The sequence below is a fragment of the Anolis carolinensis genome, chromosome 6 (genome assembly GCF_035594765.1).
Source record: "Anolis carolinensis isolate JA03-04 chromosome 6, rAnoCar3.1.pri, whole genome shotgun sequence".
Taxonomy (NCBI): Eukaryota; Metazoa; Chordata; class Lepidosauria; order Squamata; family Dactyloidae; genus Anolis; species Anolis carolinensis.
Window position 1 is genome coordinate 46,642,163 of NC_085846.1, and position 13,596 is coordinate 46,655,758.

At 41.3% G+C, this 13,596-nt stretch overlaps 1 protein-coding gene across 6 annotated transcripts in view; it reads right to left on the reverse strand.

Annotated features, from left to right (window-relative positions):
- Window positions 1-13,596, reverse strand: part of epb41l4b (erythrocyte membrane protein band 4.1 like 4B) — a 169,816-nt gene that overhangs the window by 62,612 nt on the left and 93,608 nt on the right. For 5 of the 6 annotated variants that reach the window (XR_009999603.1, XR_009999604.1, XM_062956978.1 and 2 more), the window contains one exon: window positions 8,333-8,400. The exons of the other annotated variant lie outside the window; for it this stretch is intronic. Coding sequence is in view for 3 of the 5 variants with exons in the window: in XM_062956978.1 (XP_062813048.1) it covers window positions 8,333-8,400 (68 nt within the window). In the remaining 2 variants the exon portion in view is untranslated. The remainder of the gene's footprint in view (window positions 1-8,332; window positions 8,401-13,596) is intronic. 6 annotated transcript variants of the gene reach the window in all.

Genomic DNA, 13,596 nt, shown 5'->3' on the forward strand with positions numbered 1-13,596 from the left:
AACAAGTTTTACCATCAGATGCTTCACCAGTTTCTCTTTCTATTGCATCTCTGGTATCAAAAACCACTTTAGCATTCTACTGAAAGACAACACTGCCCACTTTTAAGGCATGGTTCCTAACATCACAACAGTACAAAAGATTACATTACAGCAGCAAATTGTTGATAGAAAGGATTGAAATCAATAACATTTGAAAAATCAGATTCACTACTTTAAAAAATATTAAACTCTAGTAGCTTCCTCATACTGGTTAACTTGGCACAAAAAATCCACCCTTTCAATCTGACATAATTTTTTTTGTATTAAGTATTTCATCCCTTTATAATTTACTATTAAAACATATTTGATAACTATCATCATACTGATCTGAGTAGCACTCAAAGTAAAATATAAATTAAAGAAGGGAAGACATGATCATTGTTGGGTTTGATTCATAATAAATGAATCTATCAAATTAAGTATCATGTGTAAATGGCAAGGAATAAACGTAAGAACGCTACATAAAATGAGAATATAAGAATTATGAGCTAGCAGTGATATTCCAGAATTTGGGGCAGAAGAATGCATAATGTTTCCTAGAACATTCCGACCTACTATAGGAACTATAACTTGGTTTACCTATTATTCTCTAATGATTGTTACACTACTTTAACATTTTCTATTTGCAGTGTACACAGGCATTTTTTGAGATGCAATGAGGATGTGAGATGATGCATGAAGCTAAAGATTCTTTTTTTCACAAGGTAGTCATTAGATTATCCTGATAGAATTGGCAGTGGATCCCAGCTAAATTCTTCTGATTCTGTTCCTGGATATATCGTAAATTGTTGTCCTCTTCACCTGGGGATGGTTTCCAATAGAGTCTATCATCATGATAGGGTGCCCTAAAGCATATACATAATGATGCGTGAATGAAAAGCAGAAAGTAAAACACGGTGATGAATGACAAATTCACTTTTCACATATGGATGTGGAAAATACAATAGTGTGGCATTTATGAACAGAATATAGGGTACAAATGTGAATTGGTGACTAAATGAGAAGTTCCTTTACACATGGAGCAGAAACGTCTAAACTTTGCCAGTCTAAACGCCGCTGCCATCAATGGAAATATACACAAACTGTCCTCACACATGACTCCAATTTACTGAAATTGCATTTTGTAAAGGAAATCTTCCCAGATAACTGTGTTCTTAGATACTTTTCTTACATGATACTTATGTTACTAAACACAGAATCAGTTGTGATGTGTAGCATAAGTATTTATTTTATCTAAAGTATGTCATCTGGACAGCTTATTTTTCTCTACATTGATTATCTTCATCAATTAAAGATCCTCAATTTAGAATATCCTAAGATGACACCATACTCCAAAACTCTCCGAATGGCTCCATGTAAATGTTAAACAACACGGGGGATAGTACTGAGCCCTGTGGGACCCCACAAGACAATGGTTGCAGGGCTGAGCAGTGTCCCCCCAGCAACACCTTCTGGGTCTGACCCTCCAGGAAGGACTGGAGCCACTGCAAAACAGTACCTCCGAGCCCTGTTCCTGCAAGGTATCCCAGAAGGCTACCATGTTCAACTGTATCGAAGGTAGCAGAACCAACAGGGACACACTCCCCCTGTCCAGTTCCCGGCATAGATCATTTACTAAGGCGACCAAGGCTGTTTCGGTTCCATGTTTGAAACCAGACTGTGCCGGATCTAGGAAATCAGTGTCTACTAAGAATCCCTGGAGCTGTGAGGCAACCACACATTCCACGATTTTGTCCAAATAGAGAAGGTCGGAAACTGGCCAATAGTAGACTAATCGAGTGGAATCCAGTGATGGTTTCTTCAACAGCCGTCTTATAACAGTTTCTTTTTAGCTGGCTGGAATCTTGCCTTCCTGAAGGGAGGCATTAACCACTACCTTCACCCACTCTACCAACCCCCTCTGGCTTCCTTTACCAGCCAGGATGGGCAGGGGTCTAGGATGCATGTGCTTGGCCTCGCCAAGGATCTTGTCCACATCTTCGAGCTGCACCAATTGAAATGAATCCATTAAAACTGGACAAGGAGGTGCTTGTGTTACACCCTCAGAGACTGCCATTAACACGGCATCAAAGTCGGAATGGATCAGAACAACTTTCTCCAAAAAGAACTGAGCAAATGCTTCACAGCAAGCTGCCGAATGGTCAGGGATCCCATTTTGTGAGGTGGGATTTAACAGCCTTCTGACCACTCGAAACAGTTCTACTGGATGGTTCTTCGTGGATGCAGTATTGGTCGCAAAGAAGGATTTGTTTGTGGCTTCTACTGCCGCAGCCTATGTCCTTAGATAGGCACATAGCCATGACTCGCTATGCTCTAAATGCCACACGCACTCTAGTTCCCTTTTCTCTCACTTCATTGCTGTCAGCTCCTCGCTGAATCAAGGAGCTGGTTTAGAGCTGGTTTAGAGGGGATGTTCCAGAGCAATTGTGTCTATTGCCCTAGTCATCTCCCTATTCCAGAGAGAACAGAACATCAACAGGATCACCTACCGAGGAGGCAGAAAAATCCCCAAGAGCCATCAGGATTCCATCTGGACCCATAAGCCTCCTGCAGTGGACCATTTTAATAGGCTCTCCACCCCTGTTGAGGTTAGGGGGTGCAGTAAGTCTAATCCTGATCAGTGATAGTTGGTCTATGCAACTTCCAAGCTTCTCCACACTGCCACCTTCTTCCCATCCCTGGCAGAAAACCAAGTCTAGTGTGTGCCCAGCTCTGTGCGTGGGACCGGATACTAGTTGGGACAGCCCCATGGTTGTCATGGAGGTCATGAAATCCTGAGCCGCTCCTGAGAGGATGGTCCCAGCATGGACATTGAAATCCCCCAGCACTATGAGTCATTGGGACCCCAACGCCAGGCCCGAGGCCACCTTGGTTAGCTCAGGCAGGGAGACTGTAGTGAAGCGGGGTGGTCGGTTCACTAACAGAATCCCCATCCTGTCCCGGTCACCAACCCTCAGGTGGACACATTCAGAAGTGGTTGACTGCAGGAGATTGAATCTTTATACACCACTGAACGCCCCCCCCCCCTTTTCTGGATTTTGGCTGGTGCTGCACAGAATGACCTGGTGGGCAAAACTGGGTGAGATTAACCCCTCAGTCTCGTCCAACCAGGTTTCTGTTATGCACGCCAGGCCTGCATGTTCCTTGAGGATTAGATCTTGAATGAAAGATGTTTTCCCATTTACAGACTTGGCGGTAAACAGCATTACCCTTAATGTAGAGGGACCGCCATCCTGGGTATTCAGATTAACTATGTCAGGAGACCGTTTTGGAACTATAAGTGTTCTACGTGCCCTAGGCCGAATTAATTATTTGGGTCTTCCTTTCCCCTATCTCCCCCTCCCTTATATCACCTCCCACCCATTGGAACACCTACCTCCCTCAACATGCCTCCCTCCCCCATCCTCAACCCATGGTCCAAATGATGTTACAGTAGAGTCTCACTTATCCAAGCCTCGCATATCCAAGTTTCTGGATTATCCAAGCCATTTTTGGAGTCAATGTTTTCAATAGATTGCGATATTTTGGTGCTAAATTAGTAAATACAGTAATTACAGCACAACATTACTGCGTATTGAACTACTTTTTCTGTCAAATTTGTTGTATAACATGAGGTTTTGGTGCTTAATTTGTAAAATCATAACCTAATTTGATGTTTAATAGGCTTTTCCTTAATCCCTCCTTATTATCCAAGGTATTTGCTTATCCAAGCTTCTGCCTGCCTGTTTAGCTTGGATAAGTGAGACTCTACTGTACTTGATTTAATGCTTCTTCCTCAATGGCTGGATTTACCTCTCTCTCTCTCTCTCTCTCTCTCTCTCTCTCTCTCTCTCTCTCTCTCCCCGCCCCCGGCAATTTCTAGATTCCTCCAGCTTTCCCCAACCCCCTCCATGTGCACAAAGTGCAAATGTAAATGTAAACTACAAAACGCTCAGGAACAACATGGGCACATTGTTCAGGTTTAAAGTGCAAGGCAGGTTATAAGATATTATAACTTGTAGGTAAATTCATTAAATTCAATTACAAAAAGTGACAGTACAGGACCACATCATAGCAGTATACATAATCTAATATAGAGGGACCAGGTTTTAGTAGCATAGGTAACTTGCAGCAGCAATATTATTAAATGCTGCTAACTAGTGTTAGTAAATGGGGCAGAATCACAAGTTTCAGTAGGCCCTTTGTAAGATGTTAATAAGATGTTACGGCCACAGGATGTTAATGGGCCAGGAGGATAAAGGGAACAGGATTTAGGCCTTCTACAAAGATGAAATGGCAACACTGGGCTAAAGAAAGAGTCTTACTGGTCTGAACACAAAGACAGCCACACACCACCAGAGGACCCATGTTACAAGGCCAGCATCAACCGGAGCAGTGATTGTCCTCACCCCATCCCAGCAGACCGCAACTCCTCTGCCACAATCCAATCCCTTCAATATCTCTATGGCCTGCTGATGGTGAGTGGCTGTTGCCCAGAGATTAAGAGGCTGGCACAGCAGAAAGAAGATAGCCAGGCCTCTGTTCACCACGTGGGCCAGCCTCCGCTGATCCGCGGGGCAGGTCAGCCTATGCCAGTTCATGGAGCAAACCTCAACCTCTTCCCTGGCTCTTCTTAAGAGTGGTAAGCAGACAGGCCAGTAGGCCTGGGAGCCTGCCATGTAAGTCGGCCTTCGCCAATCTGCACAGCGAATCAACCTATTTAATATCATCTACTTGTAATGCAATAGCTTGAAGGTGCATTCCACTAGGAACATCTCATGTACAAAGGCCATTGAGAGCAATATAACTGTAACCATATGATCACCTGTAATATTATCAGATTTCCATTCCCTTCCATAGATCAGGCATTGTTTTCAGCAAAACGATGTTGTTGTTGTTGTTTATTCATTCAGTCGCTTCCGACTCTTCGTGATCTCATGGACCAGCCCACACCAGAGCTCCCTGTTGACCGTGGCCACCCCCAGCTCCTTCAAGGTCAAGCCAGTTACTTCAAGGATACCATCCATCCATCTTGCCCTTGATCAGACCCTCATCCTTTCCCCTTCCATTTTCCCCAGCATCATCGTCTTTTCCAAGCTTTCCTGTCTTCTCATTATGTGGCCAAAGTACTTCATCTAATATCCTTCCCTCCAATGAGCAGTCCTTATTTCCTCTAGGATGGATTGGTTTGATATTCTTGTGGCACTCTCAGAATTTTCCTCCAACACCATAGTTCAAAGCGTCTATCTTGCTTCGCTCAGCCTTCTTTATGGTCTAGCTCTCGCATCCATAGGTTACTATGGGGAATACAATTGCTTTGACTATGTGGACTTTCATTGCCAGTGTGATGTCTCTATTCTTCATTATTTTATAGAGATTTTTCATTGTTCTCCTCCCAAGAAGCAAACGTCTTCTGATTTCCTGGTTGCAGCTTGCGTCTGCGCCTAGAAATACAAAGTCTGTCACTGCCTCTATGTTTGCTCCCTCTATTTGCCAGTTATCAGTCTTTCTGGTTGCCATAATCTTTGTTTTTTAACGTTTAACTACAACCCAGCTTTTCCACTTTCTTCTTTCACTTTGGTTATAAGGCACCTCAGCTCCTCCTCATTTTCAGTCGTCTAAGTGGTATTATCTGCATATCTAAGGTTAATGTTTCTTCCAGAAATTTTAACTCCAGCCTTAGATTTGTCAAGCCCCACACGTTGCATGATGTGTTCTGCATACAAGTTCAATAGGTAGGGGGAGAGGATACAGCCCTGCCATACTCCTTTCCCAATCTTGAACCAGTCTGTTGTTCCATGGTCTGTTCTTACTGTTGCTACTTGGTCGTTAAACAGATTTCTCAAGAGACAGACAAGGTGACTTGGTATCCCCATATCGCCAAGAACTTGCCACAATTTGTTATGATCCACAGTCAAGGGCTTTAGAATAGTAAATAAAACAGAAATAGATGTTTTTCTGAAACTCCCTAGCTTCCTCCATTATCCAGCGGATGTTGGCAATTTGGTCTCTTGCTCCTCTGCCTTTTCTAAACCCAACTTGCACATCTGGCAACTCTCGCTCCATGTATTGCTGGAGTCTACCTTGCAGGATCTTGAGCATTACCTCACTGGCATGTAAAATAAGTGCCTGCACAAAAGTTTGAGCATTTTTTTAGCGTTTCCCTTTTTTGGTATGGGAGGGATATGTTGATTTTTTCCCCCCCAATCTGATGGCCATTCTTGTGTTTTCCATATTTGCTGGCATATGGCATGCACCACCTTGACAGCATCATCTTTCAAGATTTTAAACAGTTCAACTGGGATCCCATCATTTCCTGCTGCCTTATTAGCAATGCTTCTTAAGGCCCATTTAACCTCACTCTTCAGGATGTCTGGTTCCAATTCACTCACCACAACATCAAAGCTATCCTTGATCTTATTATCTTTCCTACACTAATCTTCTGTATAGTCTTGTCACCTTCTCTTGATCTCTTCAGCTTCTGTTAGGTCCTTGCCATCTTTGTTTTTGATCATACCCATTTTTGCCTGATATTTACCTTTAATGTTTTTAATTTTCTGAAGAGGTCTCTTGTCCTTCCTATTAAATTGTTTTCTTACATTTCCATGCATTGCTTGTTTAAAAATAGTTTCTTATCTCTTCTGGATAACCTCTGGATTTATGTGTTTAATTGGGCATATTTCCCCCTATCACTGTTTCCTTTTGCTCTCCTTCTTTCTTGGGCTACTTCCAGTGCATCAGCAGACAACCATCTTGCCTTCTTGGTTTTCTTTTTCTTTGGGACGTACTTTGTTGCCGCTTCCTGAACAATGTTGCAAACTTCTGTCCATGGTTCTTCTGGGACTCTATTTATTGAATCTAGTTATTCTTCACCCTCCATTGCATATTCACTAGGAATATTAGTGAGATTATATCTAACTGGTCTGTGTGTTCTAAATTGTGCAATAAGAAGTTCGTGATCTGAACTACAGCCAGCTCCAGGTCTTATTTTCACTGACTGGATGAATATCCGCTGCCTTTGGTTGCAAGGATGTAGTCAATCCGATTTCGGTGTTGACCATCTGATGAAGTCCATGTATAAAGCCGTCTTTTCGGTTGTTGGAAGAGAGTGTTTGTTATGCACAGTGAGTTTTCCTGGCAAAATTCTACGTTCTGCTTTATGTTGTTGTCCTAGACCATGCTTGCCTGTGATCCCAGTTGTCATTTGACTACCCACCTTAGCATTCCAGTCTCCCGTAATGAAAATAATGTCTCTTTTTGGTGTATTATCTAGTAGGTGCTGCAGATCCTCATAGAACTGATCTACTTCTGCTTCTTCAGCAGCAGCTGTGGTTGGGGCGTATATTTGGATCATTGTGATGTTAAATGGCTTATCTTGAACTCGAATTGAGATCATTCCATTACTTTTTGGATTGTATCCAAGCACCGCTTTAGTGACTTTATTAATTATGCAGATCTGGTGGTCATCTGTTGTGATGTGACCCAGTTCACTGACCCCCAGAATGTCTATCCTTAATCTTGACATCTCACCAATAACAACATCCAGTTTGCCCTGGCTCATAGATCTTACATTCCAGTTTCCTACAGTGTGTTGATCTTTAGAACATTGGATTTGTCGTTCACCTCCAGCACTGTTGGACATTAGCCTTCCTTTCGGCTTTGAACTAGCTGTGTCATCACATCTGGGGCTAGCTGAACTTATCTTCTGTTTTCCCCCAGTAGCATTTTGACCATATTCTGACCTGGGAGTCCCATCTTCCGATGGTATACTAACATATCTCTTGTTGTACTGATCCATCTAGTTTTCATGGCAAGAATACTGGGATGGGTTGCCATTACCTTCCCCAGGGATCATATTTACTCTGACCTCTTTGCCATGACCTTCCTGTCTTGGATGTCCCTTCATGGTTTCGCTCGTGGCAACATTGATGCATCTAAGCTCCAGCACAGAGACAAGTAAACAATCCTTTGCAGAAAAAAACTATATTTATAATACTAAATAGTCTCCACTGTAACTAGAGTGATTTTGCAAACTGCTTCAAATATAACCTACTCAGTAATCCTTCAACAGTCTGCAAAATATACTTTTGTAATATTCACATACTGTCTTGGTGAGTGATGAAAGGAATGAAAAATGTAATAAAAGTTTACCAATCCTCAGCATAGTTAGATGATAACTGCACTCAAAACTTCTGAACATTCTGGTCACAGTCTTATCCCTATGCTCCAGTTGTGCATGTGACAACAGCCTGTTTGTATTCCCTCCTCATATATACAGCAATGTCTACAATATCAGAACAGACAAATCACATACCTTAAATTCACAGGAGGATGGGGGTGCCAGGTTGGTTGGCCAGAAAGTATATTTGTATGACATGGAGGCTGGAAATAAAATGTGAACTGAAGTTATTAAGCCACCATTATTTAATGACAATGACTGAATTTTGTAAGTTTTTAGGAAGGAAATAAGGATTTTATTCCTAGGATACTGACCTTTAAAGTTTTCTATAAAACAGTTATTAGTATTAGTTCTAGGCAAAAATGACATCCAGACATTTACTTTCAATTGTGATGTTTCATTTAATGTTTAGACTTTTTAAAACTTTAGGATGGATACAGTTGTGCAATGAATGAGAATGGGAACAGTATCTTTAGACATAATCACAGTATTTTAGAACGAGAAAGCAGGAATGTAACTTCACTAAGTCTCTTCTCGAATATAGCAATGAGTAATCTCTACATTTTACTTCCTGCTGCAAAAGTCTTTCAAAAACAAAACATTTTCAAATACTCTGTCATTGTGACTGTGACTTAATCCATGCAAAATTAACAAAAGGTCTATTTTGCACAGAAAACAGTAATTTAACAAAAAAATTAATTCCTATGCAGAAAATATTGTTTTCTATGCAAAGTGATCAAATGCAATTGTTACATGAAATAAATTCCCAATTACAACGTTTTCTGCACAGAACACAGCATGCTACTGTTTCTCAACAGTAAAAAAGTCAGTTCCTGCGGGGTGGATATCACTGCCTCTAGAATGCCCTCCCCAGGGAAATTAAGCAGGCCCCCAAGCTATCGATCTTTAAGAAAGAGTTGAAAACTTGGCTATGAAAATAGGCCTTTAAAATGGTTAACATTAGCCAATGGATGGATGGCTTCAATGGGAATTTTTAACTGGACAGGACTAGAATAGTGGCTGGTGTGTTCCTGGGTGGTTTATGATATATGGTGTAAGTAGTTTTTTCTGTTTATTTACTGATGAATGTCTTTTGTGTCATATTTAATATGGGTGTTTTCACTTTTACTTTTATGTATTTTGCTTAATAGTGGTTGTTAATTTAATTTATATTGTTTATATGCTTATGATTATTTTTGTTTTTTCTGTCACATTGTTGTAAGCCACTCAGAGTCCCTTTGGGAAGAGGGGTGGGATATAAATAAAGTCACTGTTGTTGCTGTTGTTGTTATTATTATTATTACATGTTTGTTACCATTTTCTGATTATTCTTTCTATCCCTATGGGAAAGTATCCAAAGGATCATCTCATACAACCCCTTTGGTGCAGGAACCCATATCTAAGCATCCCTGATAGAAGGCACTCCAATTCTGTTTAAATCTCCCAGTGAAACAACATCTACCACCTGCTGAAGTAGGCTTCTCTACTGCTGAAGTATTCTTACTATCCCAGAATGTTTAGCTAGAATATAATTTATCATTTCAGTCTACACATTTGATAGGAACACTCTGGACAAGCAGAACGGAAGTTTTGCTTCCACATGGTATAATATTTGAGATGACCTTCCTGCCACTTCTCAGTTTTCTCATCTCCAGGCTACCAAACGCTATACCAATTTTTTTTCATGAGCAAGATGGGGAAACAGAATACAGTAGACTCTCAGTTAATCAAATGTCAAGCAACCAAAACTCTCGGGACAAGAAAAAAAGAAGAAATAATCCTTTAATTTTTTTAAAAACCCTCTTACATTAAGGGTTGGTCTTCATTTCCTTTTAATTGCTTTATTTTAAAATCAAGTCAACACTTTGCCTATGGTATGATACAGTACAGGTATGCCTACCTTTAATAGTAGTAACTCTCCTGCAACCAAAAACTACATATATCCAGCGTCTAACAATTGTCATGGCTGCTGGTTAATTGAGAGTCTTATTGTACACATGTATATCTTTTCAGATCTGCGTACTGTATTTTCTGGAGAGGGGTGTCCTTTTTTTAAAAAAAGACATGAACAAGCAAGTTGCAATCTGAGCTAGCAGTAGTACAGTCCTTTCCAATACTATAGAGCAGTGATTCCCAAAGTGGGCGCTACCGCTCCCTGGGTGCTGCAGTGATGCAGGGGGGCAGTGATGGCCACAGGTGAATTTTTGGTATTACCTTTCTATTCTGAGTTCAAAAAATAGTTTCATAATTTCAAACTTCAATGTTTCTAATTTGCACCTTTCTTTACTATATTTTATGAAAAAGTTAGAAACATTAATACATATATCTTTGTTTAATTGCTATTAAAAATAATAATAATAATTTCCATGGGTCGCTGAGAAATATTTTTTCTGGAAAGGGGGCAGTAGGCCAAAAAAGTTTGGGAACCACTGCTATAGAGGGATACAATTCCATTTGACTACCTGTATCCTCAGAGGAAGGCAGCCTGATTATGTGCTCTAAAGAGATTATTTCCTATGCTTCTGGAATATGATTGCCATATTCTGAGTGAAGGAAGGCCACTGACACTAATGTCTATGATGGATTACAACTTCAGGCATACATCTTCCATGACAGACTGCTTTGTATCTTTTCTCCTCCTACTAGTAATGATGTAGATATGCCATTATGTAAATTCCTCAGTCGTACTTGGTGAATGTGCATATAAGAATATATTTCTCTCTACTGTGTCCAAAGTGGGGCCAGAAAACTGATTATATCCTGATTAAGATGATCGCTGTAGAGTTTTAAAATGACTTATATTTTGCTTTATTTTTTTAAATTTTATAGCACATGTGTTTATTTTCATGACACACAAATATATTTACTTCTAACTCAAAAGCCCAGGAGTTTGGCTTTGTTGCATGTAAGGCATAAGATAGAGGTGGTTGTCTTGGTTACAGTTGTTAAGGAAGGGAGGTTTCCAGCTGACAATGTAAAATATCTAGGGGGATAAGCTTACTTTGTTTATTCAGGTACAAGGCAGACAAAAAGGTTCAAATAGGATTGGTTAAGGGGTCAACAAATTTGAGTGACATAAAGAAAACAACTGGCAAGAAAGGTTGTGGTCATGATTTTAAGAAGACAGTTGGAGGCTTTTGGTGTGCTTCGCTGGAATAGAGCTGGCCGAAAGAGGTAATGCTCAGAGAGAAGAGAGGAACAAACTTTCTTATCAGAAAAAGCTTTGCTGGAAAATTGGGGAGTGGGAGGTGGAGGGGGGGGAGTGATGTTAGCTGAAGAGAGCGCAGGAAGCCAGAGTTAGTTTTTGGGGTAAAAATCCAAGACGGAAGCAGAGCCACTCACCAGAAGCCTTGCAGCAGAGGCATGGCCAGTGGGAATGTCAGAAAGATCTTAAAAGTAAATAATTTCAGGCATTGAGTGCAGCAGTTAACAGTGAGAAATAAAGTGAGAGATGAAGACTGACTCCTCTGTAGCACTGCTTCTTAAACTATGGGTCCCAATCCCTAACAGGATCCCTTTTAGCTCAATTCTGGGGTCCTGAAATTTTAGCAATAGCAGGTTTTCTGAATGTCATCTTGTAGCTGTTTTGGACACCTACACAAATCAGTTGTGCAATGTTTGCAGCAACTCTTCAGCAGACGCTTCAGCTTTGCCTGTACTTTGAATGTGCTTTTCCTGCATGGCAGGGGGTTGGACTAGATGGTCCATGTGGTCTCTTCTATGATTCATAAAAAGAGAAATCAGCCTGTTTAGCAACCATTTCAAATACTGGTTTGTTATCAGTAAATGACTTTTACACCTATTTTATATACCTACATACCAAACTCACATTAAAATGTCTTGGGCTGAAGGGGGGCACAAGTATACTACAGCATTGGATACTAACTGTATGGACTGAATTGGATGGCATTTATGGAAGTAGGGTCTGAGCAAATTTCACTGTGATCTTACTTTCTGGGGAAGAGATTATTACACATTAGGAAAGACAACTAAGCATTTTAACCTAAATATATTAAAATAACTTTAACCTGCTATTTAAGAATGACACTTTATTCGGTTATATAAATAAATGGCTTATTAAACCATCATTTTGTTCAACTAAGTAAAGGTAAAGGTTTCCCCTGACGTTAAGTCCAGTCGTGACCGACTCTGGGGGTTGATGCTCATCTCCATTTCTAAGCCAAAGAGCCGGCGTTGTCCATAGACACCTCCAAGGTCATGTGGCCGGCATGACTGCATGGAGTGCTGTTACCTTGGCGTTGGAGCGGTACCTATTGATCTACTCACATTTGTATGTTTTCGAACTGCTAGGTTGGCAGGAGCTGGGGCTAACAGCGGGCGCTCATTCCACTCCCGGGATTTGAACCTGGCACCTTTTGGTCCGTAAGTTCAGCAGCTCAGCACTTTAACGCACTGTGCCACCAGGAGCCCCCTTCTTATGTCTTTGCACTGTGCCACCAGTTGTCCATAAAAAAGTGACACATGTCTTGATTACATTCTATTTGGACTATTATACCGTATTTTTCGCTTTATAGGACGCACCTGATGATAAGACGCGTCCAGGAACTAAAAGCAAAATGGGGCGATCTGTGCCGTGCGCATGCGCGCACGGCACAGATCGCCCCATTCTCCCTGCCTGGACGCAGATCCAGATCTGCGTCCAGGCAGGGAGAATGTGCCCATTCTCCCTTCCTGGATGCGTCCGCAGACCATCCAGGAAGGGAGAATGGGGCGACCTGGGCCGTGCACGCGGGCGCACGGCTCAAATCGCCCCATTCTCCCTGCCTGGACGCAGATCCAGATCTGCGTCCAGGCAGGGGGAATGTGCCCATTCTCCCTTCCTGGATGGAGAATGGGGCGACCTGGACCGTGTGTGCGCGCACACGGCTCAAATCGCCCCATTCTCCCTGCCTGGACACAGATTGCGTTTATAAGACGCACTGACTTTTCCCCTCTATTTTTGGGGGAAAAAAGTGCGTCTTATAAACCGAAAAATACGGTAATCTACATTATATGGGATTGGAAATTGTTTGGAAACTTCAGTGTGTCCAAAATGCTGTAGCTAGAATGCTGACTGGGACCACATAACTTTCTGGTTATGTTGCCCCAGCATCAATGGCTACTGGTTTCTTTCTGAGCAGAATTCAGAGTGGAAGTTATGACTTCTAAGGCCCTATACAACTAAAACCATATTATCTGAAAAATCATCTCTCTCTCTCTCTCTCTCTCTGTGTGTGTGTGTGTGTGTGTGTGTGTCTGAACCTGCCAGAGTCTTAAGATCCCCAAGCAAGGACTTTATTTTGGTGCGACTATCATCACAGTCACTTGTTATTTTTTTGAAAATTGTTATTTTTTGTGCTTTAAACATGTAATATATTTTCATCAAACAAATATATTAA